At 46.4% G+C, this 22,002-nt stretch overlaps 2 protein-coding genes across 4 annotated transcripts; one reads left to right on the plus strand and one right to left on the minus strand.

The window, feature by feature from the left end:
* The first annotated feature begins 240 nt into the window (after positions 1–240).
* Positions 241–8,068, plus strand: C1R (complement C1r). The gene is made up of 11 exons (XM_041411098.1): positions 241–336; positions 1,018–1,252; positions 1,481–1,673; positions 1,855–1,998; positions 2,146–2,342; positions 3,361–3,508; positions 3,593–3,714; positions 4,299–4,377; positions 4,766–4,906; positions 6,465–6,539; positions 6,769–8,068. Coding segments are annotated over exons 1-11 (2,139 nt in total). The 5' UTR covers positions 241–334; the 3' UTR covers positions 7,572–8,068.
* A 1,365-nt stretch (positions 8,069–9,433) lies between these two features.
* C1S (complement C1s) lies at positions 9,434–17,923 on the minus strand. 3 transcript variants are annotated; one of them, XM_041411104.1, is made up of 12 exons: positions 17,798–17,923; positions 17,291–17,368; positions 16,669–16,873; positions 15,355–15,532; positions 14,994–15,119; positions 14,131–14,330; positions 13,760–13,913; positions 13,420–13,535; positions 13,112–13,190; positions 12,721–12,858; positions 12,185–12,259; positions 9,434–10,676 (listed from the first exon to the last, which is right to left on the minus strand). In XM_041411104.1, exons 2-12 carry the CDS (start codon positions 17,293–17,295, stop codon positions 9,883–9,885), a joined length of 2,070 nt encoding a protein of 689 aa, XP_041267038.1. In that variant the 5' UTR covers positions 17,296–17,368; positions 17,798–17,923; the 3' UTR covers positions 9,434–9,882. The 3 variants fall into 3 exon arrangements, with proteins under 3 accessions (XP_041267038.1, XP_041267037.1, XP_041267036.1); XM_041411103.1 differs by having other exon boundaries at positions 17,291–17,355; positions 17,798–17,892; XM_041411102.1 differs by lacking the exon at positions 17,291–17,368 and having other exon boundaries at positions 17,798–17,917.
* Between the last annotated feature and the right edge of the window lie 4,079 nt (positions 17,924–22,002).

Genomic DNA, 22,002 nt, shown 5'->3' on the forward strand with positions numbered 1-22,002 from the left:
CAGACCAAGCCCTCGGAGGGGTGTCGGGCAATGGTTTTCCTGCCCCTCGGGCCAGAAGAGGTCGCTCGGCTCTGCGTGGCCGGGCCGGGGCACCCCCGGCTCACCCGGGTCCGTGTTCGCGGCCGGGGCCGGGGCGCTCGGCAGCAGAGGGCAGCAGAGGCGGCGCTGCGACCTGGTCCGGTGCCAGGCTGTCCGCAGTCCGGCTTTCTATTCCCCGCTGCTGCTGCCTCGCTCCCTCCTCCTCCTCCTCCTCCCCCGGTCCCGCCCGCCCCGCTCCCCGGCGGCCGCCGCTCCGAGCTCCGCCGGCTGCACGGGCAGGGGCGAGCGCACGGAGATGTGAGTCGGGCTCCGGGGAGGGGGACGCGCCGGCACAGCTCGGGGCAGGGCGGGGGTCGTGGGGCTTAGACCTTTCCAGGGGGGAGAATCGCACAACGGGGCTAAGCTGCTGCGCTGGGCAGAGAGCTTGTTTCGGAGGGACGCAGAGGGCAAGAGGGGAGATGCACAGAATGAGAGAAAAAAAAATGTGTATCAACTTTTGGAGGACAGAGAGGGAGGCATGAGTGGGTAGAGGGCTGCCCACGAGACACTGTCAGGATTGTTCCACAGCAAATGGTCTTCAGATCCTTGCCAAGGATCCTAAACTAGCGATCACCTGAAACAACCCAGGGTCAAGGGGGAGCAAAGTTCTCCTGGTTCTATAAGAATCAGCCCTACAGCTTCTGGGAACATGCAGACCTTACCCAGGGAATTCACCCATGCTGCCCCACACTGCTTCCTGGGTTAATGAATTTCGCTGTAGAGGCTACTGCAGTGGCTTGCTGGAACCTTGTTAGTGCTGGTGTCTTCATTTCAGCTGCCCTTCTTGTTCCTGAGTGATCCAAGCCAGGACCTGGTCCTGCAACTGGGCCTCCTGTGTTTGCATTCCTCTGGACAGTGCACAAGTCAGTTGTGAAGTTTCCCCTGATTTTGAATGACCTAATTTTGTGCAATGTCATAGTTTATTTGTCGTGTTCACAGGCATGTTCCTTGTCTACCATGGGCCTTCCTCTTTTTTGGAGTGATTGGTTCCAGTCCAGTCCCAAGAGGTTCTCCCCTTTTTGGGGAGATCAGATCTCCCAATTATCCCAAGCCGTATCCCAACGATAACATCAGCAGCTGGGATATCCAGGTCCCAAAGGGCTATGTGGTGAAGCTGACCTTCAAATACTTTGACCTGGAGCCATCTGAGTCCTGCTTCTATGACTATGTTAAGGTACGTGCACAGACACCTGGGCCAAGGGAGATGGCAGCCCTGTGGCCACCACGTGCAGTGGCTCTCCGTCCCCCGGCCTCCTCTGATGCTTCCCACGAAGGAAAGGGAAGGAGTTAAAGATAGAAATGGGAGGAGCAAGCACTGACAACTCATGGTTGGGTAATGTCAGTGCCTGGAGCAGCCTCAATCTTATGAGGCTACTTTGATCTGTCACCTTAACTTTGACAGATCAAAGCAGACAAGAAGGACTTGGGCAGATTTTGTGGCCGGCTTGGGTCAACCACAGGCAATCACCCGGGAAGAAAGGAGTTTGTGTCTAAGGGGAGAAAGATGCACCTGGAATTTCACTCTGATTTCTCCAATGAAGACAACGGCACAGTGATTCCGTACAGGGGCTTCCTGGCGTACTACAAAGCTGTGGGTGAGTAGGAAATACCCTCGGCATGCAGAAGGAAAAGCCTGTGTGGCTCCAACCAATTTCCCTCCTTGCCAGGCATACAGAGAAGCTTCAGGCAAAGATATGGATCTCTAAGTACTGTCAGTCTAGAGCAGGGAGATTTAACACTTTCTTCCTCTTGCCCCTTGACTTCCTGTGTCTTCAGATCTGGATGAATGTGATCCTAACAATGCTGCCGAGAACAGTGATGGGCCTCAGTGCCAGCACTTCTGTCACAACTATGTGGGTGGCTACTTCTGTTCCTGCCAGGCTGGCTACCAGCTTCAGAGTGACCACCACTCCTGCAAAGGTAAAGAGAAATTTTAAAAGATAAGAGGGTTCCAGAGAAGGATCCCTTCATGCAGGAAGGTTGGGAGAAGTGACTTAGGAAGCCGATGATGGGGCAGCAGAAGGCACAGCCCCACGATGTGACCTGTCCTTTTTTCCTCTTCGCCAGTGGAGTGCAGCAGTGAGTTGTTCACGGAGGCCTCTGGGTACCTGAGCAGCCCCGAGTACCCCCAGCCCTATCCCGAGTACCTCCGGTGCAACTACAGCATCCGTCTGCAGAAGGGCCTGTCTATCTCCCTCGAGTTCTTGGAACCCTTTGAGATTGATGATCACCAGCAAGTCCACTGTCCTTATGACCAGCTCAAGGTACTGAGTTTAGCAAATTCTTCTCCCAGCCCTGCTGTCAGACCTGGACAGGAGTCGTGGGGACACTACTATTCAGATGAGAAATACGGGATCAGCACAGGCAGAATTCCCCAGCACAAATGACTGAGCTCCCGTCTCTCCCTCAGTGCATTTAATTACCACTGTCCTGAGGTCAGAGGCTCTGGGCCATAGGCCCCCGTGAGTGAAGGAAAAAAAAACCCATCGTTCTTTTTTGTAGTGTGTTTTTTTTTGTTTTATTAGTATGTTTACTGTTTGATTTGTAATTTTGTAGTTTCTTTATGCTGTTCCTTTTGTCCCTACCCTTTTCCCAGAATCTTTTTACTCCTCCTTTCATTAAATGCCAGTCTTTTCCCCAACCTGCCTTTTTCGAGAAATTTTCCTGTCAGTTTTGTATTCCTCCAAACTTTATTAGCTCACTGAAAATGTTCTCCTCCCTTGAAATTCTTTATTGTGTTATGCATTGTATTCCCCGCCTTGTTTTTTACTCCCAGTTCTCCTGATTTGTTAAAGATTGTATCCTCCCCTTGGAACCTGCCCCCGTGTATAAGTTACTGTCTGCCCCCAGTTCGGGGTCCTGGGACACTGAAGAGGGGAAGTTTTACCATCAAGTAAAGTCACTCCAGCACCCGTGGTGCTGCTCTGTGTTTATGCTGCGCCGTCACTGGTAGCTGGGATTCAACGGGGCTCAATGGGGGGATTTGCTGCCTTCCCTGTCACCATCCAGCCGGGACGAGCAGCACTTCTTCCTATTTAATTTCCCTTTGATTTAATCTCAGGGGCTGGTAGCTCTGATTCTCAGATAAGGGAGAAGCAGAGCTTGTGCTAGGTCAGTCTGTAGTTCTGATCTGTCAGTGAAGGCATCAGCAAAATGGGTCTGTCAACCAGCCCTATTCACAGGCACTCTGGTAAACTTGGTCTGGGTTGGAACAGGCATACTGAGCCAGAGAGGCATGTGTGTTTCTGTCTCTATCACTGTGATACATGTTCTCCTCATCAGATCCGAGCACGAGGGAGAGAGATTGGAGAATTCTGTGGCAGGGAAGCACCTGGCATCATTGAAACCAACAGCAATGAGGTGGACATACTCTTCCTCACTGATGACTCAGGGTTCAGCCGTGGCTGGAAGATCCACTACACCTCAGAGAGTAAGAGGTTTCTCCCGCAGAGGCTACTACAGCCTACTGACGCTGTTTGCTAATCCCAGCCTAACCTGTCCCACTGTCTCACAGAAATACGGTGCCCACAGCCTGTCCCACGGGATCAGTTTACCATCATCAGAGACCTGCAGCCTGTGTATCAATTTCAGGACTATTTTGTTGTCAGCTGCAAGACTGGGTACAACCTGATGGAGGTGAGATCCCTTGTCCATTCCCTTCAGCCATATTCTCTTTTGTCTTCAGTTTGTGTCTTTCACCTTCCGGTTAAACTTCCTTTGGAGTTTTCACTCATGGCAACCTCTTGTAATTTCTGTATCTTCTTTGCTTCTCTCAGCTTTCTTCCAGTGCTTTCTCTTTTCCTAGCTCTCTTCCTTATGCAGTTACTCTTTCATGAAGCCCTGGTAGAAGACTGAAGACAAAGATCCCAGGAAAAGTTGGTAAGCAAGAACACCTTTTTGGAAGGATATGAAATCAGAAGATGAAAGCAGAAGATGCTACCTGCCTCTCTTGCCATCCTATTGCCAGGGCTGGGTTGCACCTCTGACTCACCATGGTTTTATAAGTGCTGGCTGCTGGTGTCTTGGCCTGCTATGAAGTATGTGTAGCTTCTGGCAAATACAGGAGAGAAGGAAGGCAGGAGGAGACAGCAACTGGAAAAGACTGTAGAGGGGCAAATATTGGACAGCAGTGAAAATATGGGCACACAGAATAGTATTTTAATGTGGGGAAGGAATTAAAGACTCTGTACAGCCAATAGATGTTTTTCTCTCCCATGCAGGGTGACCAAAAGCTGGTGTCCTTCACGGCTGTCTGCCAGGCTGATGGCACATGGCATAAACCCATGCCCCGCTGTGAAAGTGAGTGATCTGAGAATGGGAATAACATCCCCTGCTGTGGCTTTCCTTCTCCAGGAATGTGGGAAATTCAGCCTCTCTGACTCACTTTGTCCATAGCCTCATGGATGTGCTGTCTGGAAGAACATGTGCATGTCCACCATTGATTCACATTTTTATGCTTGCAAAAATTCAAATGTTTTTCCTCCCTTACAAAAATGCCTAAAATATCACTCAAAAATTACTATGATGTTGCAAGATCCAAAAGCAAAAGATCCTAATCTGGGATCTATTTTGGAACAACCTGTCTTTGCCCACTGTCCTAACTGGTCCTTCACATTCTGGCCCCAATGCCCAGACCTGCAGTCAGTCTGCCGTCGATTCATGTCTTCTTTTTTTCCCTTTGCTGTAGTTGTGAACTGTGGCAGCCCCAAAAACCTGACCAATGGTGTATTCAGCTACGTTAAGGAGCCTGCAAACAATGAGTACCAGTCGGTGATCTCATACCGGTGCAATGAGCCCTATTACCACATCGTCACCGGAACCGGCGGCGGTGAGTCCCAATCCCGCACAGACACCAAAACCTGTGCCTGGAAAGCCCTCTCATGTTTCCAATTACAATTGGCTCTTCTCTCCAGCTTTAGGGCTCATGCTTTCCTCCTGTGAAAACTCTCCAGTCTTTTCTTGACCCTGCAGCATGTCTCTGGATCTTCTCTCAACCTATTCCCAACCTGCTTCATTCCCAGAGCTCATCACATCCCCACTTCCATCACATCTCCAATAAGAAGGTCTTATTCTCTCAGCTGTAGTTGTGGAGTGGATTTCATTCTTTTCTGGTGGATTTCATTCTTTCACTGAAATTTGAGGCATGGTGTCTGGGAATCACCAAAATTCACAAAGCTCACTGCATCTGTCTGAGTTGCTACAGAGGCAAGTAAATAATTAAACCCACACTCCACCCCAGTGCAATGCTGTTTAGCTCTTTGGAATATTGTTCAGCTGCAGACATATCTAAGAGCTAAATAACATACTTGCAGAAAAATCTATTTTAATGCAGCACCTCAGAAAAATTAAGGCATCATTCAAAACCATTCACATGCCTTCTTTTTACACCTGAGACATTACTTGATGACGCAGGACCTTTGATTCCTAGAGCAGCCTGAAGAGTTCATTATTTCCTCGCCTTGGCTGCTCATTTAGCCTCCACAAGGAGAAAAAAAATATGAATCAGTTCCTGGATACAGTTACCAGCATGGTAACTGTACATGGTTGTGCTGTATGCTGGAGAGAGGTGACATGCTACTCAAGAGCTCTTTAAGTTGATACTAATGTTCAATTTGATTATTCCTGCATCTGAGTTTAACTCCTTCATATAGATTTAGAGATCAGTCTCATCAGAAGAAAAATCAGGAGCAAGCAAATATCAGCTGCAGCCAAATTCTGGTGGGGAGTCATCATAATTTAGTCAATTTTGAAAGACAGCAGCAAACACTTCCTTAGAAGCATTTACTTCAGTGTTAAGATAAATTGAATAAAAAATAGTTTTAGTCAGCAGCACAACCATTCTGAGAAAAGCAGGAGTGTTGGAGGTAGTGGAGTTTGTGTTGAGAGGTGACATGTGAAGTTTAGCTGACCTCCAACTTAGGCTCAGAAATAGATACTTATCATGTACAGTAACTGACTCATCTGGTTCCCATTTCTGGGACAAACCACTTTGTCCTACTCTCTGCAAACTACTGACACCAGAAGTTTGAATCAAAAATCCATGCTTTTACAACTTTGTCTCCCTTCTTTGGGCTAAATAAGGTCAAACAGTGCTCTGTACACCTGTGGACTCAGTGAAGCTAAGACTTCACACAGCTGGCCCTTCAAACTTTTCTTGTACAATGCCTGAGCTTTACTGCTCCCCTGGAACCGAGGTGCTTCAAGATGTACAGATTGAAACATTCCACACCCTATCACAGGCAGCTTTTCCCAGGGAAAAGTGTTTTGGGATAGAAGGGCTGCGGAACCTCTTGAAAATATTCCATTCTATTCCATTCTATTCTATTCCATTTTTCCACCCCGTGCCTGCAGCCCTGGGTCTCATTCCCTTCCCACTTATCCTGCAGAAAGATTCACCTGTTCTCCTGAGGGAACCTGGCTGGATCAAGATGGCCAGAAGAGAATTCCATCCTGCTTGCCAGGTCAGTAAAAGCTCTGACTTTGTCTGGTATTTTCTGTCTCATGCTTACAATCAGTACAAAACCGGGACAACATGCAGGGAGAGGGGTGAGGATAGTGGTATCTGTGAGGGAAAATGTAAAACTGTCCAGAAAGCCAAAATAAAGTGAAATCAAACAATGATGGTGAGGAAAGAGAGAGAAAAGCCAGGACAACAGAGGGCAGGTGTCATGTTCTTGTGTTTCTCCACAGTGTGTGGGAAGCCAGTCCATCCCGTTATTGAAGTCCAGCGGATCTTGGGTGGCAAATCAGCAAGGAGAGGCAATTTTCCTTGGCAAGCTCTGACTGGCATCAATGGACGAGGGGGTGGTGCCCTCCTGGGCGATCGCTGGATCCTGACAGCTGCCCACACCATCTTCCCCAAAGGAGGAGTGCGGAACAATGTGAGCCTGGAGCAGCTGGCAGGGGAGGCTGACATTTTCCTCGGCCACACCAACGTAGACGAGCTCCACAAGATGGGTAACCACCCTGTGCGCAGGATCTTTATCCACCCAGATTTCAACCCTGAAGATGAGCACAACTTCAACGGGGACATAGCCCTGCTGGAGCTGAAAAACCCAGTAACTCTGGGCCCTGCACTGCTGCCCATCTGTCTCCCAGATGCCACCAACACCTCATTCTACGTGCACGGGCACATGGGCTACGTGAGCGGCTTTGGTGTGGATAAAAACCGCATCTCAAGCGATTTGAAGTACGTGAGCCTACCAGCAGTTGCTCAGGAGAGGTGTCAGAGTTGGCTAGACAGTAATAAGAAGGGTATCCCTATGGTTTTCTCTGAGAACATGTTCTGTGCTGGCTTCCTCGAAGGCAAGAAGGATACCTGCCAGGGTGATAGTGGGAGCGTCTTCACGGTGTTAGACAGGGAAAGTGGTCGCTGGGTGGCTACCGGCATAGTTTCCTGGGGAATCGGCTGTGGCACGGGCTACGGCTTCTATACCAAGATCCTCAACTATGTGGACTGGATCAATGGGATAGTAAAGGAGGACAGGCCCTAGGTATGGCAGTCCTACTGCCTGAAGCACCATTAGCATATCGATTTCCAGACACAGCGAATCATAGCCAAAGCTTTCCATGATGTCCCAAAGGCTTTTCGAACACCAAATCATAGCCAAAGCTTTCCATGATGTCCCAAAGGCTTTTTGAACACGCCAAGCATGTAACCTTCATCATGAGCACTTCTGAAAGCTACCATGCTCTTTGATTGTACCATTGGCAGCTTGGGAGACGCCTTTGTGGATGTGCTGGTTCATACAAGTCTTATAACCGGATGAAGCCTTAATCCTCTCAGGAAATCTCATGACAGCAAACATGTTAGGGTTTGAATTGCTGATGACATCATGAGACTACTGCAATCCACTTTTGTACTCTCTTTTGTGGGAAGGTTGCAGGGAAGATTTCCTTGAAGGATGTGGTGGTTTCTGCTGACTACAGTGTGCATAAGCCCATTGGCATCAGTGAGAGTCTACGAATATTAAAATACTTGCTGGATAAACCAGGTGTTTTACGTTTTTTTGTCTATGTTTTTAACAACAACTGAATACTTCTCACCACTGAAAGCAACTTATGGACTTTATATAGGGATTGCTTTACCTACCACTGAAGTGTTTCCAGTTCTGCAGTGGCATATGGCAGCTGCTTATCTGTCCCAAAACTATCATTATATTACCCAGTCTAAAACCCCAGGTGGCTTCAAGGGAGACAAAAATAACTTGTCTCTGTGATGCCACATTCCAAAAACAGGGAAGGCAACAACCAATCTTGTGGAGAAGGGAGCTCAGGAAACTTTACTGATCAGAAGTTGAGGATGGATTTTTTTATACTATATGAAATAAAGCTTTAACTGCAGGACAGCAGCTCTAAAATGATGCTGACTCAGAGAAAAGCCGACCTCTCTTGTGTTGTGGGTATTCTCTGGAGCTGTCTTCTTAACTAGTTTTTCTACTGCAAAATAACCTACTTATGTGTTCTTATGAGTCACTGAGAGAAACAAGATATAAGATACTTGGTTACTAGTCCAACAATCCAATAATGTTTTGCTTGTTACACAAAACTGAAGGTGCTTCAGCTGAGTGCAGGTTTCCATGTGAAATCTCCCAAGAGCTGTACACATCCTTCTCACCATTTCTTAAACTCCTATAAAAACTTAGGCAGGAAGAAGATGTCTCTGTCCAATCCACTGCTGACGGTGGGACTAACTTCAGAGCTTTAGGGAAAGTTTTTGAAATCTGGGGACATTCTGTTGTGGCACCTTTCTAGTGCTGACCCACATGCTAGGACAAAGCCCAAGTGGAAATTGAAGGATCCGAATACAGCAGTTAGATACCCCCTCTTAGCTTCCTCCTCCTCAGGCTGAGCACACCCAGTCTTTCAGTAGATGCCATCTGTACCAGTTCCCTGATCAGTTCCCTGATCATCTCAGTGGAAGGAGTCTGTGAGCGATACAGGACTTTTCAGAGCAGAAAATACCTCTAACACACGCCAGGTAATATTCCTTCCCTAAATCAGGAGAAAGTAGTGTTTTGGGAGAAAAATCAACTTTATTTTCTAACTCAAAAAAAAAAAAAAAAGCCTGAGGGCATGTGAATGAAATTCTTTTGAACGTCTGTTCTCTTCAGCTTAATTCAGAAGTCTGAAGTCCTCATTGCTGGTAATGGTTGATGAGTGAGATGAAACCATCTCAGAAAAATTTTATAAAGACTGGTAGAGAGGTGAGGTCTACAAGTTCCAGCTTGATGAAAGCTGGCAGGGTCAGAATATGATTAGACACTTGATTTAGGGAGCTTCAAGGAGAACTAGGTCTAGACTGAGAAGAAGAAAGGCATTACAGACACAATAGCACATTGCACAAGAGGCAGTTTGTACGTTCTTTAATGCTGTTAGATATTCTGAACAGGTCAGGAAATACATAAATCAGAAACCAGGCTCTGAACCTTCCATGGGAACCAACCATTATTCTCTCTTGTCCTCATTGAAACCCCCCTGTCATGTTTCAGTGGGGCACAGCTAGGTCTTTTCCAAGTGGGAAAAAATAGGATAGAAAAAAACGAAAGGAAGCAGAAGGAGTCTCTTTTATTCAGAATAATGTCTTCCTTTTACACTACTCTGCGTGGAAGAAGGAGAATTTCCCTTCCCAGACATGATGACAGTGGGAGAAACAGGCCCATACTCCTGACTCTCCACTCAGCACAGACAGGACGAGTTACAGTGTTATATATGTTATATATTGCCCATTGGATACACAGGGTGCACAGGGTCACAGCCACTCCAACCACTTAGACAGGGTGATGGTGCTGGAAGGACAAACAGCTATTCCTGCCCAGCTTCCTTGCCCTCGTGCTTGAGCATGGTCTCTCTGATCCAGTCCAAGTAACGCACCACCTTGGTGTAAAGGCCAAAGGTGCCGCATTTTGGCCCCCAGGAGATGAGCCCCGCCACGTAGTACCGGGTGGCATTCAGAGGATCCTGGATGGCATAGGCTCCACCACTGTCCCCCTGGCAGCTGTCCTTGCCACCGCCAGCGCAGATCATGTTGTCGGTGAATATGTAAAAGACAGAATCATCGGAGCCGTCTGGTTTCACAGATCGGCACTTGTCCATGTTCACCACGGGAATCTGGGCCTTCCAAAGATCAGCAGGGAGCTTTCCTTTCTCTCTCCGGCCCCATCCAGCAATGTAGCCCAGAGTCCCTTCTTCCAGCTCATATGCAGGTGATTTACCAGGAAGACAGATGGGTGAGATGTCTGGACCCAGCTTCACAGGATCCCTCAGCTTCAGTAGCGCAATATCATTATCAAAATCGATCCTGGTTTCTGCAGGCTCCTCCTTCCAACCAGGATGGATGAATGAAGCTTCTGGGATAAGCTTTTCAGCATCCTGCGTCAGGAATTCTCTACGAACATTGATTACCCCAGCGTACATGGGGGGCTTGTCGTACCCCTCCAGCACGTGAGCTGCAGTCATCACCCATCTGTCAGAGATGAGCACTCCACTTGCTCTGGGGTTACTGAAATACACCTGCCAGGGAAAGTTCCCTTTTTCTGCACGGGTGCCTCCAAAAATCCTCCCTGTGTCTCGGATGGGATTGCTAGGCACCCCACAGACTAGAAAGAAAAGAAAGATAGGAGAAAGACAAGATGGGAAAATTAGCAGTTACAAACTGGGGGTTCTTTGGTACTGCTAAAAAGCCCACGGTCCCCTCCTTCCTGTGTCCTCTAAATAACTTTTGAATCTGAGTAACCATGTTTATATTTTATGCCAGAGAGCTTACAATTAGTATTTACAGAGAAATCAAAGAAAATTTTAGAAAAAATACTATCAACACTCAATTTAGATTTAAAATGCTCATTCTCAAATTCAGTTTTCTGGAAAGCAGTTGTCACCCTGACAGTATGTCAAAGTCTGCAATTTAATTGCCTTCTAGCTGGTATTTTTCCTTTGCAGAATTATGCTCTTTAGATGAAGTCTTTGAAAAATACTTTTTTGATTTCTTAGAAATATGACACTGCTCTTTAAATATATATATTTTTGGTTTGGTTTGGTTAGGGTTTTTTGTTGTTTGCTTGTTTGTTTGTTTGTTTGTTGTTGTTGTTTTTGTGAACTCCAGATGCTCTCAGGTTAAGAGTTCAGGTTTGTCACTGATGTTTTACCATTTTGCCTCTCCATTCTATAAGTATGCAAAATCATAAGCAGTAGGGGATCTTATCTGTGGGTCTTCTGGGTGCAGAGATGCTCCATGCTTTTTTGAGCAAAATGCTCAGTAAGATTTTGCAGAATGTTAATAATAAGGACATAAATAAGAGCAATGTCATTCTGACATTGCTAGGAAACTGATTCCTTATCACATTGTCTTGTTTGCATTGAATCCTTAGTTAGAAAATCAGAGATTAAGGGACTATAGCCAGCAGATAGCTTCTAATTTGCATGAAGCAGAATTTCTTAAAGAATTTCACATAATCATAGGAAAATTTATGCTGGAAGGTACTTCTCAGTGCCTTTATCTCAACCTATTCCTCCCTAACTGCCCTCCCCCCTGCCCTCCTAACTCTAAAGCCAGGTTACTCAGGGGCTTTGGCAGATAACTTCTGCTCATCTCCCAGGGTAGTGATTAACCAGCCTCTCTGGACAGCAGCTCCAGTGCTCTGGGGGAGCATTTTTCCTTAGATACAATCAGAATTTCCTTTGTTGCAACTTGAGCCTGTCATTGCCTTTTATTGCTGTGTCCCACTGAGAAGAATTTGGCTTCATATTCTTTGAAGCCTTCTCTTGGGTAGTAAATTCCCTGAGCTTTATCTTCCAGTTTGCCTTTCTCACTGTGTACCTGTATAATCCAAACCACTGTCTAAGCTGTGACTGGACTTTTAAGAGAGTTGAATCTCCTCCACCTGGATCTTGTACTTTGCCAGTGAGGATCTGGGGCTTTGTAGGAGTGAACAGGAATCATCATGTACAACTAGGCCAAGTCACACTGCCTCCTCTACGAAGGTAAACTGAGCAGCACACAGGCTTTAAAATTCTCTCTATCAGCTGGAAGTTAAGAAAAGAAAAATACAGAGATGAAAGAAGCCGTGTTCTTCATACGCTGCATGCACATAACAGTGTTTGGTAGTACCTGGGACACATTTTGGTAGCTTTGTTCCCAACTCTTCATTGACCCATTCTCCACTGGCTGAGCACCGATATATCTCTTGGAAAACATGAGAGGAAAAAGAGTTCCATAAGGTAAACACAGGGTAAATAACACTACTGTATAGGATGTATCAACCTTCTTATTTCCAAAGCAAGCACAGCTTGGTACACATTGCTGTTATCTCCCTGCCATGGTGTTTCTAACCCTTTTTGAGAGAAACCTCATCTGAGAGATTTCTTGAGTCCTTTACTTTTCCACCAGAACTCTGTTTTACATGTGACAAAGCCTGCATGGTCCACTCACAAGGCAAACAGAGAGAGGACTTGCTAATGCATTTAAGGTCAACAGCCCAGGCATTGTTAGAGTGTATTAAACACAGGGGCAACACTAAACTACTGCCTGCAACCCCCCACCAGTCTTGACCTGATGACAAAAAATCCCAGCCCCATGACATGCCAGAATCACTTCTTGGGCCTTTAACCCACAGAATATGTCTGTGCAGCAGAAGCAATGCTCACCATGCCCTTTGTTCTCCAGGGAGTAGTAGGGTGCCTCACACTCATAGCGGACAGCAGCTGTGTACAGAGGCTCATGGAGTTCGGAGACGTAAGAGACTTGGGCATTGTCAACAGGAGGGGGATCACCGCAGTTCACAGCTGCAGAGAAGAAACAGAAAGGATCAAATACAATCAAAGGAGCACCCTCACTCAACAATGTGGTTATTTTGTATGACAGGGAACCACTCAGCTTCTCTAATCCCTGTACAGCCATGGGAGCTCAATTTCTCTGTCCCTTCAGCATGCTCACATCCCAGTACTTCAGCATCCTCCTAATCTGGAGATACAGTGGATCTAGAGCCTAAACACTCATTCCAATTCCCTTCCCACAATACAGGCACAGGTCACTTACGAACACAGCTCAAGTGGGAGTTGCTCCATCCACCATTTTCCTGACAGCTGGAGAGAAAACTTGTGATGCTATCTCGTTGCTAGGAAATAAAACATTTGATCCATGTAAGTCTCTGGACATGAAATACATCCAACAGAGGTGCTCCAGTGGAGGGGCCTCAAAATGCTGCAGTGGCTGGAAGAGTATTCCTCTTACTACTGTTATGTTGAAAACTTTGGGTTCCCAAAAGTGCTCAGGACCCCTGGTGGGAATGGCCTCCAGATGTTGCTGAGCAGGCCAGAGGGACATACGTTTTTTATTTCGCTTACCCTCACAATTTCATAGCCTTCCACACAGGTCACCTTCACAACATCCTTTAAGATATATCTGTCCTTCTTTGGGTCAATAACAGAGTTGGAGATGACACTCATGGGACAGGTTACAGCTTTGAAAAGACAGGTGGAAATCAGTGGTGAACCGGTTCAAGAGTCACTCTCCTTCCAGCTCCCAACCTCTTTCTCCCCAGTGATGTTTTTCCCCAGGCATACCCTTACTCAGTACCAGCAGCTGTGAACATGTTAACATGCTGTTGTGCCACGAATGTGACCTGGGACAAGCCCTGTCCCTAACTCAGCAGCAGAGGGAACACATTCCCAAGCGTTTACTCACGGTCCCCATAGTAGCGTATTTTCCAGCCTTTGTGTTGGATGCCCTGGTCTGTCTGGAAGATTATGTCAAGAACGTTGCTCCTGGTTTTGATTTCAGAAGGACCTGGGAATTTGCTGCCACAATAGGGACCAAAATGCTGTTTTCCAGAGACAATCTGGGAAAATACCAAACAAGAATAAATGAGAAATGCCAAATGTATTGAGAGAGCTATGAAAATACATACTCAATGCATTCAAATGTACTCCCACAAACTCCAAAAGACAACATAATTGAAAATAAAGTTAAGCAGTACCAAAGTCTTCTAAATATGAGGAGATTGATGGGAGATTCAGAGCACCCTGACTCCTGAGCTCCCTAATCTGCACACCTACAGTTAAGCTGTCGTGGCAGATCCCGTAGGAGTCGGCTGGTTCCACGTCGAAGTCGCCTCTGCGGATGGTCAGCACCACGAAGTAGCCCGGGCTCAGAGCCACTCGGTAGTCACACCGGGAGTTCTCCGGGTACTGGCTGGGATAGTTGGGGCTGGCAATCTCCCCTGTTGACTCAGTGAAGACATTTCCACTGCAGTTCACTAGGATTGAGGAAGGAACATGAGTAGGGCTCAGAAAGGAAATGGTCCATGTGTGCACCTGGCAAGCTCTCCCTTTTCCACCACACTGCCAGACTGCCCAGCTACCTGCCATAACCATGTCACAACACTGCATCTTCCCAAGAAACTGAAGCCAGGGCCACTCTCTATCCAGTTAGCCAGGGACTTTAACTCCTTTTTACCCTCCACCTGAGATTTAGGCTTCCTTTCCTCATTCTCAGGTCCTCATATTATACTCCTTTCAATATGCACCATTTGTGATCTTGCAACTTTTTGGTTCAAGCCAAGAAGGCCCTTGGAGATTTTTGTTTCCTTATGAAACTTCCCTGTTTTGTCAGAGATTTGAAGATTCACAGATAGCAGTATGCTAAGAAGGGTTTCCATCACAGTCTTTAAAGAATGTCATTCAGTAGTTTTTTAATTCTCTTGACACAGAAATAAAAATAAAATTGCTAAGAATATGTTAATAGAAATTCCCCAAACCACTGTCTACCGCAGTTCAGATTTGCACTGGGATGGGTTTTTTTCTCCCAAAATATACCTGTCACAAATGGCTGAGAAGGTTAATAAAGTCTTCCACGTGCAATATCTCACTTGGCCTAAATGAATTCTTGCTGTTGACCACAGGTCATGCACATCTCTTACCTCCACAGGTTTTGTTGTCTTCATAGAGGAAATAATCTGGTGGACAGCTGCAGAAGTAACCTCCAATATAATTATTACAATAATGACTGCAGGGTTCATCCACAAAATCCGTGCACTCATCCAAGTCTGCAAGTGTGAAAAGATGAATCAGCCAAATTAGGAGAGGGCCCTGAGGGAAGGAGAAATTGAAGCAAACACTAGTGGACAACAAGGAAAAGGATTTATACTGGCCATACTGGAATCCAGCTCTGTCTGCTGGGATCTCTTTAAATAAGGCATTTCTGTAAGAAAAGCCCTTCTTGTCATCTTTCCTCCCAGCCTGAACACTACAGAGATTCAGAGGAGGCTGTTTTAACCTTACCCACAGCAACGTAGTAAGCAGCAAAACCAGTGAAACGTTCCTCGTTGGAAAAGTCTGATTGGAATGCCATAGTGAGGGTGTTGTAAGGGACACGAAATTCCTCCACAATCCTGGAGCCAGGGGCACGAGGTTTCTTCCGCCCACAAAGCACACCTTCGACATAGCCACCAGACAGGACCTGCAGAAGAATTCAGAGACACCTCACCTCACCACTGCAACTGTGGAATTACCAGCGCTTGAGTCTTTCTGCTTTTAGGTGCTCAGGTGCAGCCACGTGGAGCCTCTGGACAGCAAGTTTCATGATACTCATAAGACACTTGAAGAGTGTCCCTCCTACTATCTTCCCAGTGAAATACTTGTCTTAATTTCTCAGACATAAATTAATCCACACTGTTTGCTGTTAACATCCTTTCTTCAGGTCCACTTGTCCAAAAAAAAATCAGGAAAAGACTGTATTTCAAAGCAGCAAAACCAACCATGACAGTCCACAGTGCAGCCTAACAGGCTCATCAGTTTGTGCAAAAGGACACAGGTTACTACAGAGCACACTCATCCTTCTGTCCCACCTTGGTCCTCCTCAAAGGTGTCCTGGTGCTGCCCTTGACCTTACTGCCCCGGCTCACACAGAGCTATGGCAGGACAGGATGGTCTTGTTTCTGTCTGTTTGTGTGGAAGTGCTTGATCATTTGTGCCTAGTGGGACAACAGAGAGCTGAGCTGGCTCTAGGAAATCCGTAGTGCATGGATCATTAAAAAAAAACTGTGGTGAAGGGACCACAGCACTTTATCTGAGTGGCCACTATCCCTATACAGATGGATTGTTTTTAACCTCCATCCTTTCCAGTCAGTTTCTGTTTGCAATACATCATCTATGTCCACTCATCGATTTCTGCTTGCAATGCATCATCTATGTCCACTCATTGATTAATTCCAAATAATTTCAGGCACAGACAAATATTGCCCTAATAAAATGGTTTTTTTACACCTACACTTCAATGGCTAGGAATATGCCTTGCAACAGAGATGTGTCAGTGATGGCTAAGAAGACTTTTCCTAAGAATATGGAGAAACATGGGATGGGGGGCACAAATGGGACACTCAGTTGGCAGACAACACTGACTTGGTTATAATGCAAACTTGAGCTGATTTCATGACTGTTAGTGGAGACACATCCAGTCATTTGGACTTCTTGGAGCTCAGAACAGGAAGGCTGTGCATAACTCCTCTCCCAGCTCTGAGCTTTGTGCACAGCTTTGCTGTTCTGTGCTCTAACCTGCCTTCTTGTCTTTTTCTCACTCAAGGACACAGACAGTACCTTCACAAAGTCATATTCGCAGTCCTGTGATGGTTCAAGATCCAGATGTGTGAAATAAAGGTGAATACCATATCCCAAAGGGACCTGGATTTGCCAAGTTTCGTTCGCATAATTGGGATACCCCTGAGGATAATTGGGTGACAAGATCTCTCCATACATAGAGGCTGCATCAGCCCAGACAGGGAGACAGAAGAAGATCAGGGACCTGAGGAAAGAGAAGGGAAGGTGAAATGGCAGCAGTGTTCTCCATTTTTGTATGTGCACTGGCTGGACAAGTGCACAAGCTGGACTTTGGCTGCACATGGCATGCAGCAGAGCTCCTGGCTCCCGAGTTTCAAAGGCCAATGCTCTGGCTGTGTGAGGCTTGTCCTTCTCCTGTAGCTTTTCACACAGGAGTACAACCTCAGTCATGCTCTCTGCTTGTCTCAGTCTCTGTAGGAGCTAGTAAAGCTGCAGGAGCTCAACACAGGGATCATAAGTGCTCTTCCTTACTCTTTGTCCTGTCCTGGAGGCTATTTGGGCCATAGATACATTCAGATTTGAAAATCAGTAGAGTCTTACAGGGCAAACACATGATTTATAGAATACAACTACTAATAAATCTTGAGATTTAATGACTCACCACATCTGGAAAAAGCAGTTCTTCCTTTCTGAAAACCTTCAGGAATTGGACTTTGGAATTATGCTCTGGGACAAAAAACTGTGATTGGTTAATGTTGCCTATATGTCTGCCTGTCTGCTAAGCAGATTGAAGACCCTAAAACGCCACTCTGGACAGACTAGGTCAAGGTTTTGCCTAGGTCAAGGTTTTATATCTCTGGCACTTCCTTCACAGAGCAAATCCAAGCATCAAGAAGGGAGGATCCATAAGGACAAAATCTCTGTCTTGGTACTCACCAGTGCTCACACCCTCCCCTTATGACCACCAGTGAATCCAAACACCACACTCGTGCACAGCAAATTAAGACGTAGAACACATCCCCCAGGAGTACCCAATCCATTCTTCCCAGCACCTCAAAAATCATGCTAAGATCCTGGGGCTGGGAAGAACCTTGTCCTGACTCTTCTAGCTATCAAACAACCCCAGGGAATGTCCTCCTTTCTCACTTCTAATGCCTGCAAAATTTACCTTTTCTCCATAATTCACGTCTGGTTTTCTTGTCTCTTCTCTTTCCTTTCTCTCTTTTTTCTTCCTGTGCACACCCTCCTCCAAACGCACCCAAAGCTGAGTTTTGGGAAGGGAGCTCTAATTCGCAATATCGCAGCACCCTCTATCTGTGGGATGCGGCTTCCCAGCCTTGCCTCTAGCGTGAGATGCTGGCTTTGAAAGCTCTCGGCAGGAAGGGGAATTCCCAGAAAGAGTTGCACAATCGTGTTGGCTGAAGTTGCAGTGGGGAGCGCACCAGTCTGGTTGTATTTTCGGGAAATCAGATGACTTTGGGGAAAAGGGAGGGGAATAGAGTTTTCGACTGCCTTCCCTCTCCTCTTTGTTCCCCTCCCTTTTTAAAGTTGGGCACAACATCCAAAGGGTGTAGAAAAGGGAGAGTCCAATGTTTCTGCACAGAAAACCCTGTTTGATCATCATGTCCAGAGATCACCGTGGTGGAGTTCAGTCTTACTGCAACCTGATGGCCACAGGGCTGCTGCTGCTGCTCCTCATGGGATGCTTCAGAGACCCCTTTTTAGGGAAAAAAATAAAAGAAAAAACAGCGGCCTATTCAATGTTGTGCCTCTCTGAGGCTACCAGCAGGAGGAAACATGGGCTTTGCTGGGTTCAGTATGGGGACACATTTAGGGTTTGGAGCACATAACTACATTTTAATTTTCCAAGCGACCTTCGTGTAAGAAAGAGCATGTTGATCACGTTCATGTTCACCAGACTTAGCCCTGCAGCAAGTTAGATCTAAGGCCCTTGCAGAAAGGAGTTCAAAGACTTACACCAGGTAGGACCCTTAGCCCAGCCAGTGCCCACAAGCCAAGGCCAAAATACAAGCTAAAATATCTGTCACTAATACTCCAGAAACCCCCTCCTCCTCACAAACCAGCTGCACAGGGATGGACTATAAATGAAAATCTAAAATTCCATTACAGCCTCTACCCTTTCCAGCCAGCACAGCACGCTCCAGAGCTTGTTTTAGACAGGGAAAAAAAAGTGCTTCAAGTTTCAACAGGCCATAGGCAAAGTGCATTAGCACAGCCCATCTGAAATAGTCCTTCATATTGTCAAGGGAGAGAAACACCTCCAGATGAATCATAACTGACTTCATTGTAGTCAGGATAAAGGCTCTGCTGGAAGAACATGCCTAGTCTGTTTTTTTTCTGTCAAAATGAGAATGGAAATAGAAAGAAAACAGAGTGTCATCTCCCTTCTGATATCTCTTGGGAGCACAGCTCCATGTTTTGAACTGGAATTTTGAGAACAGGAAAACAGTGATGAAAGATACACAATAAATCACAGGGTGATGTTTTCTCCTCTGAGCTGTGCAATGTAAAAGCCCTGTCAGTGACTCTTCAAGCCACAATCATATTTGAAAATGGGCATGGTGGAAATAAAATGAGTGTGAACTGATGTATTAGGCATGTCATTTTATCACAAGGGAATTCTGCATTTTCATATAAATCTGACTCGTCTGTAGCAGTGGTAGATGAATATGTGTATGAATATTAATAATTCTTTAGAAATTAATTTAGAAATATGTATTATTAATCAATTAATTTCTATTAATTAAGGTAAATACTGCTGAAGATAGTTAAATAAAGAAGTAGCTACACATTATCTGGTCACATATCTGTATAATGCTAACTATTTATGCAGAAGACTGGTAATACTGATAAATATTTACACTGAACATATATACAACATTTGATTGCATTTTCTTAAATCTGTATTGTTTTCTCAACTCTTAAGATGAAACAGTTAGGTAATATATTTCGCAATTTGCTACAACTATGTCAGGTAACAGTTTAAAAGAGGCAAAATCATGACATTAAGGTTAACAAGTGATAACATTAAATTCGCCAATGCAATACAATTCTGCCCAGAGGCACACACATTCTCTTAAATTCCTAAATTACGTGACCACGTAGTACTTTTCCCAAATTGCATAAGGCAACCCTTTTCTTAAAATGACTCAGAGTTGTGTAGCTGTAACCTTTTTGCCAGATGTTATGAAGCACAGCAGTGTTCCAGGTTTCATAAAATTACCATTTAAAACAGGCTTGACTGGCTTGTCTTCCCCCAGGAAGTTGGGGAAAAAAAGTTTTTCCCAATTTCTTAAGAAAAGCCACACACATCTCCATCTGGAAACACTGAGTCAGAGCATTTAAAAAAAGGGCATAAACATCAAAAGAGAAAACAACATCAACTAAGTGAACAGAGGGAATATAAGTGGCATGGAATCAAGGATATAGAAGTAAGAAATAAAATATCCTCATTTTACCAAGACCTTGGCAGTAATTTGCCTGTTTCCCATCCTGGCAATAAGAGGGTTCTGTGGGTTTCTTGCACGCTGCACTTCCCACCTCCCTCTTGTGACCTAGACCAGTTTTTTTGCCAGTCATTAAACTGGGAGCTTTTGATAAACTCCAGGAAAACCTGGCAGTGCAGATGTGTTCTGGCTCAGAACTGTTCAGTACAATTCCCTGATTTCCAACGCTGCAAATAGTACCAGGGGGATTTTCATCAGTCTGTTCACCTCTTTTATTCCCTCCATTGCTGAGTCTCATTGCAAAACTTCCACCATCTCCCAGTAAAACCTGGGGCTTGGGAACACTCTGCTCAGTGCACTGTACCACATTGAGATGCCTGCTGCCTTCTGACTTCCTTCCCCTACTCCCCTGGTGTTTCACCCATTACAGCAAAATATTCCTAAATACTTGTGCTTTCTTTCACTGAATGATAGAATGGTTTGGTTGGAGGGGACCTTAAAGGTCATCTAGTTCCAACTCCCCTGCTATAGGCAGGGACATCTTCCACTGGACCATGGAGAGGCTCAGAGCTCCATCCAACCTGGCCTTGAACACTCCCAGGGATGGGGGCATCCACAGCTTCTCCAGGCAACCTGTGCCAGTGCCTCACCACCATCACAGTAAAAAATTTTCTCCTAGTATTCATTCTACACCTACTTTTCTCAGGTTAAGGCCATTCCACCTTGTCCTATCAGTATTTGCCCTTGAGAGAAGTCCCTCTCCAGCTCTCCTGTAGGCGCTGGAAATGCTATGGCGAGGAAGGACCCTCCTCTTCTTCAGGCTGGGCAACCTCACTTCTCTCAGCCTCCAAACCACTTGAGTAAACTGCCGTGGCGACATTCCCGCGGCAGGAGAACCCGCCGGTTCTGAAGCCCCGGAGACTCTCGGCGGCACCGAGAGGCGGCAGCAGAGACCGGCGGGCCCCGGCGAGTCCCGGCGCCGGCCGCAGAATGGGAGTCGGGGGGTGACTTCCCGGACCCGGCCGGGGTGACACCTCCTGGTCCCGGCACGGAGCGTCCGAGCCCATCCGCCCGACCGGGAACCACGAGCTGCGGCTCCCCCGCTTCGCCGGAGGGAGCGGGGCTGGGGCGGCGGAGCGGCCGTGCCTGCGGAGCGCGTCTGGCGCCGCACGGGACGGGAGAAGGCGGCCTCGAGCTTGCCAAGGTTCAGGCTGGATATCAGGAGAAATTTCTTCTCTGAAAGAGCGATCGAGCGTTGGGACAGGCTGCCCAGGGAAATGGGCAGGAAAACACATCCCTGGAAGTGTTCAGAGATTGTGTAGATGTGGTGCTTAGGGACACGGTTTAGCAGTGCACCTGCCAGTGCTGGGTGCGTGGCTGGGCTCAATGTTCTTAGAGGCTTTTCCCAGCCCTAATGATTCTATCATTTATTTGTTCAGTAATCTTCACTCTGAAAAGGTGACATGATTTCAAGCATACTATTCCTTTCCTGCATCCAACATCCACTAGATTCCAGTTTCTCCATCTCTGTGTTTTGTCATTCACCCATTCCTGGTGGTTTCCCCCCCCCCCCCCCCCCCCCCCCCCCCCCCCCCCCCCTGTACCCAAACTGGCTCCACAGCCACCAATTCCAATTTCATCCTTCTAATGAAAATTTACTTTCATGTCTTTCCCTGCTTGTTATTCCAAGCAGTCTCTCTTCTCCCTCTATACTTCATCTCTTGCTAATGGTTATTTCTCTACCCACCCTCTCTGTGCTTTTCCCTTGACATGGTTGTTGACAGCAGCAGACATCTTATTTAAATTTATTCTGCCTCTGGCTTTTCCAGTATCTTCTTCCTCCCCATCACTGTTCAGCCCTAATCCCACTGCCCACACAGACACCTTGCTCCAAATAGCAAGCTCC

Source organism: Onychostruthus taczanowskii, unplaced genomic scaffold (assembly GCF_017590055.1).
Source record: "Onychostruthus taczanowskii isolate IOZ18803 unplaced genomic scaffold, ASM1759005v1 scaffold34, whole genome shotgun sequence".
NCBI lineage: Eukaryota > Metazoa > Chordata > Aves > Passeriformes > Passeridae > Onychostruthus > Onychostruthus taczanowskii.

Excerpts from the sequence above, each read along its gene's own strand:
- C1S (XM_041411102.1), bottom strand. Across the intron at positions 13,191-13,419 it reads AAGGCTATGAAATTGTGAGG|CAACGAGATAGCATCACAAG; the intron begins GTAAGCGAAATA and ends TTTATTTCCTAG. Across the intron at positions 12,859-13,111 it reads CTCCCACTTGAGCTGTGTTC|CTGTGAACTGCGGTGATCCC; the intron begins GTAAGTGACCTG and ends TCTTCTCTGCAG.
- C1R (XM_041411098.1), top strand. Across the intron at positions 3,509-3,592 it reads GATCCACTACACCTCAGAGA|AAATACGGTGCCCACAGCCT; the intron begins GTAAGAGGTTTC and ends ACTGTCTCACAG. Across the intron at positions 3,715-4,298 it reads CTGGGTACAACCTGATGGAG|GGTGACCAAAAGCTGGTGTC; the intron begins GTGAGATCCCTT and ends TCTCCCATGCAG.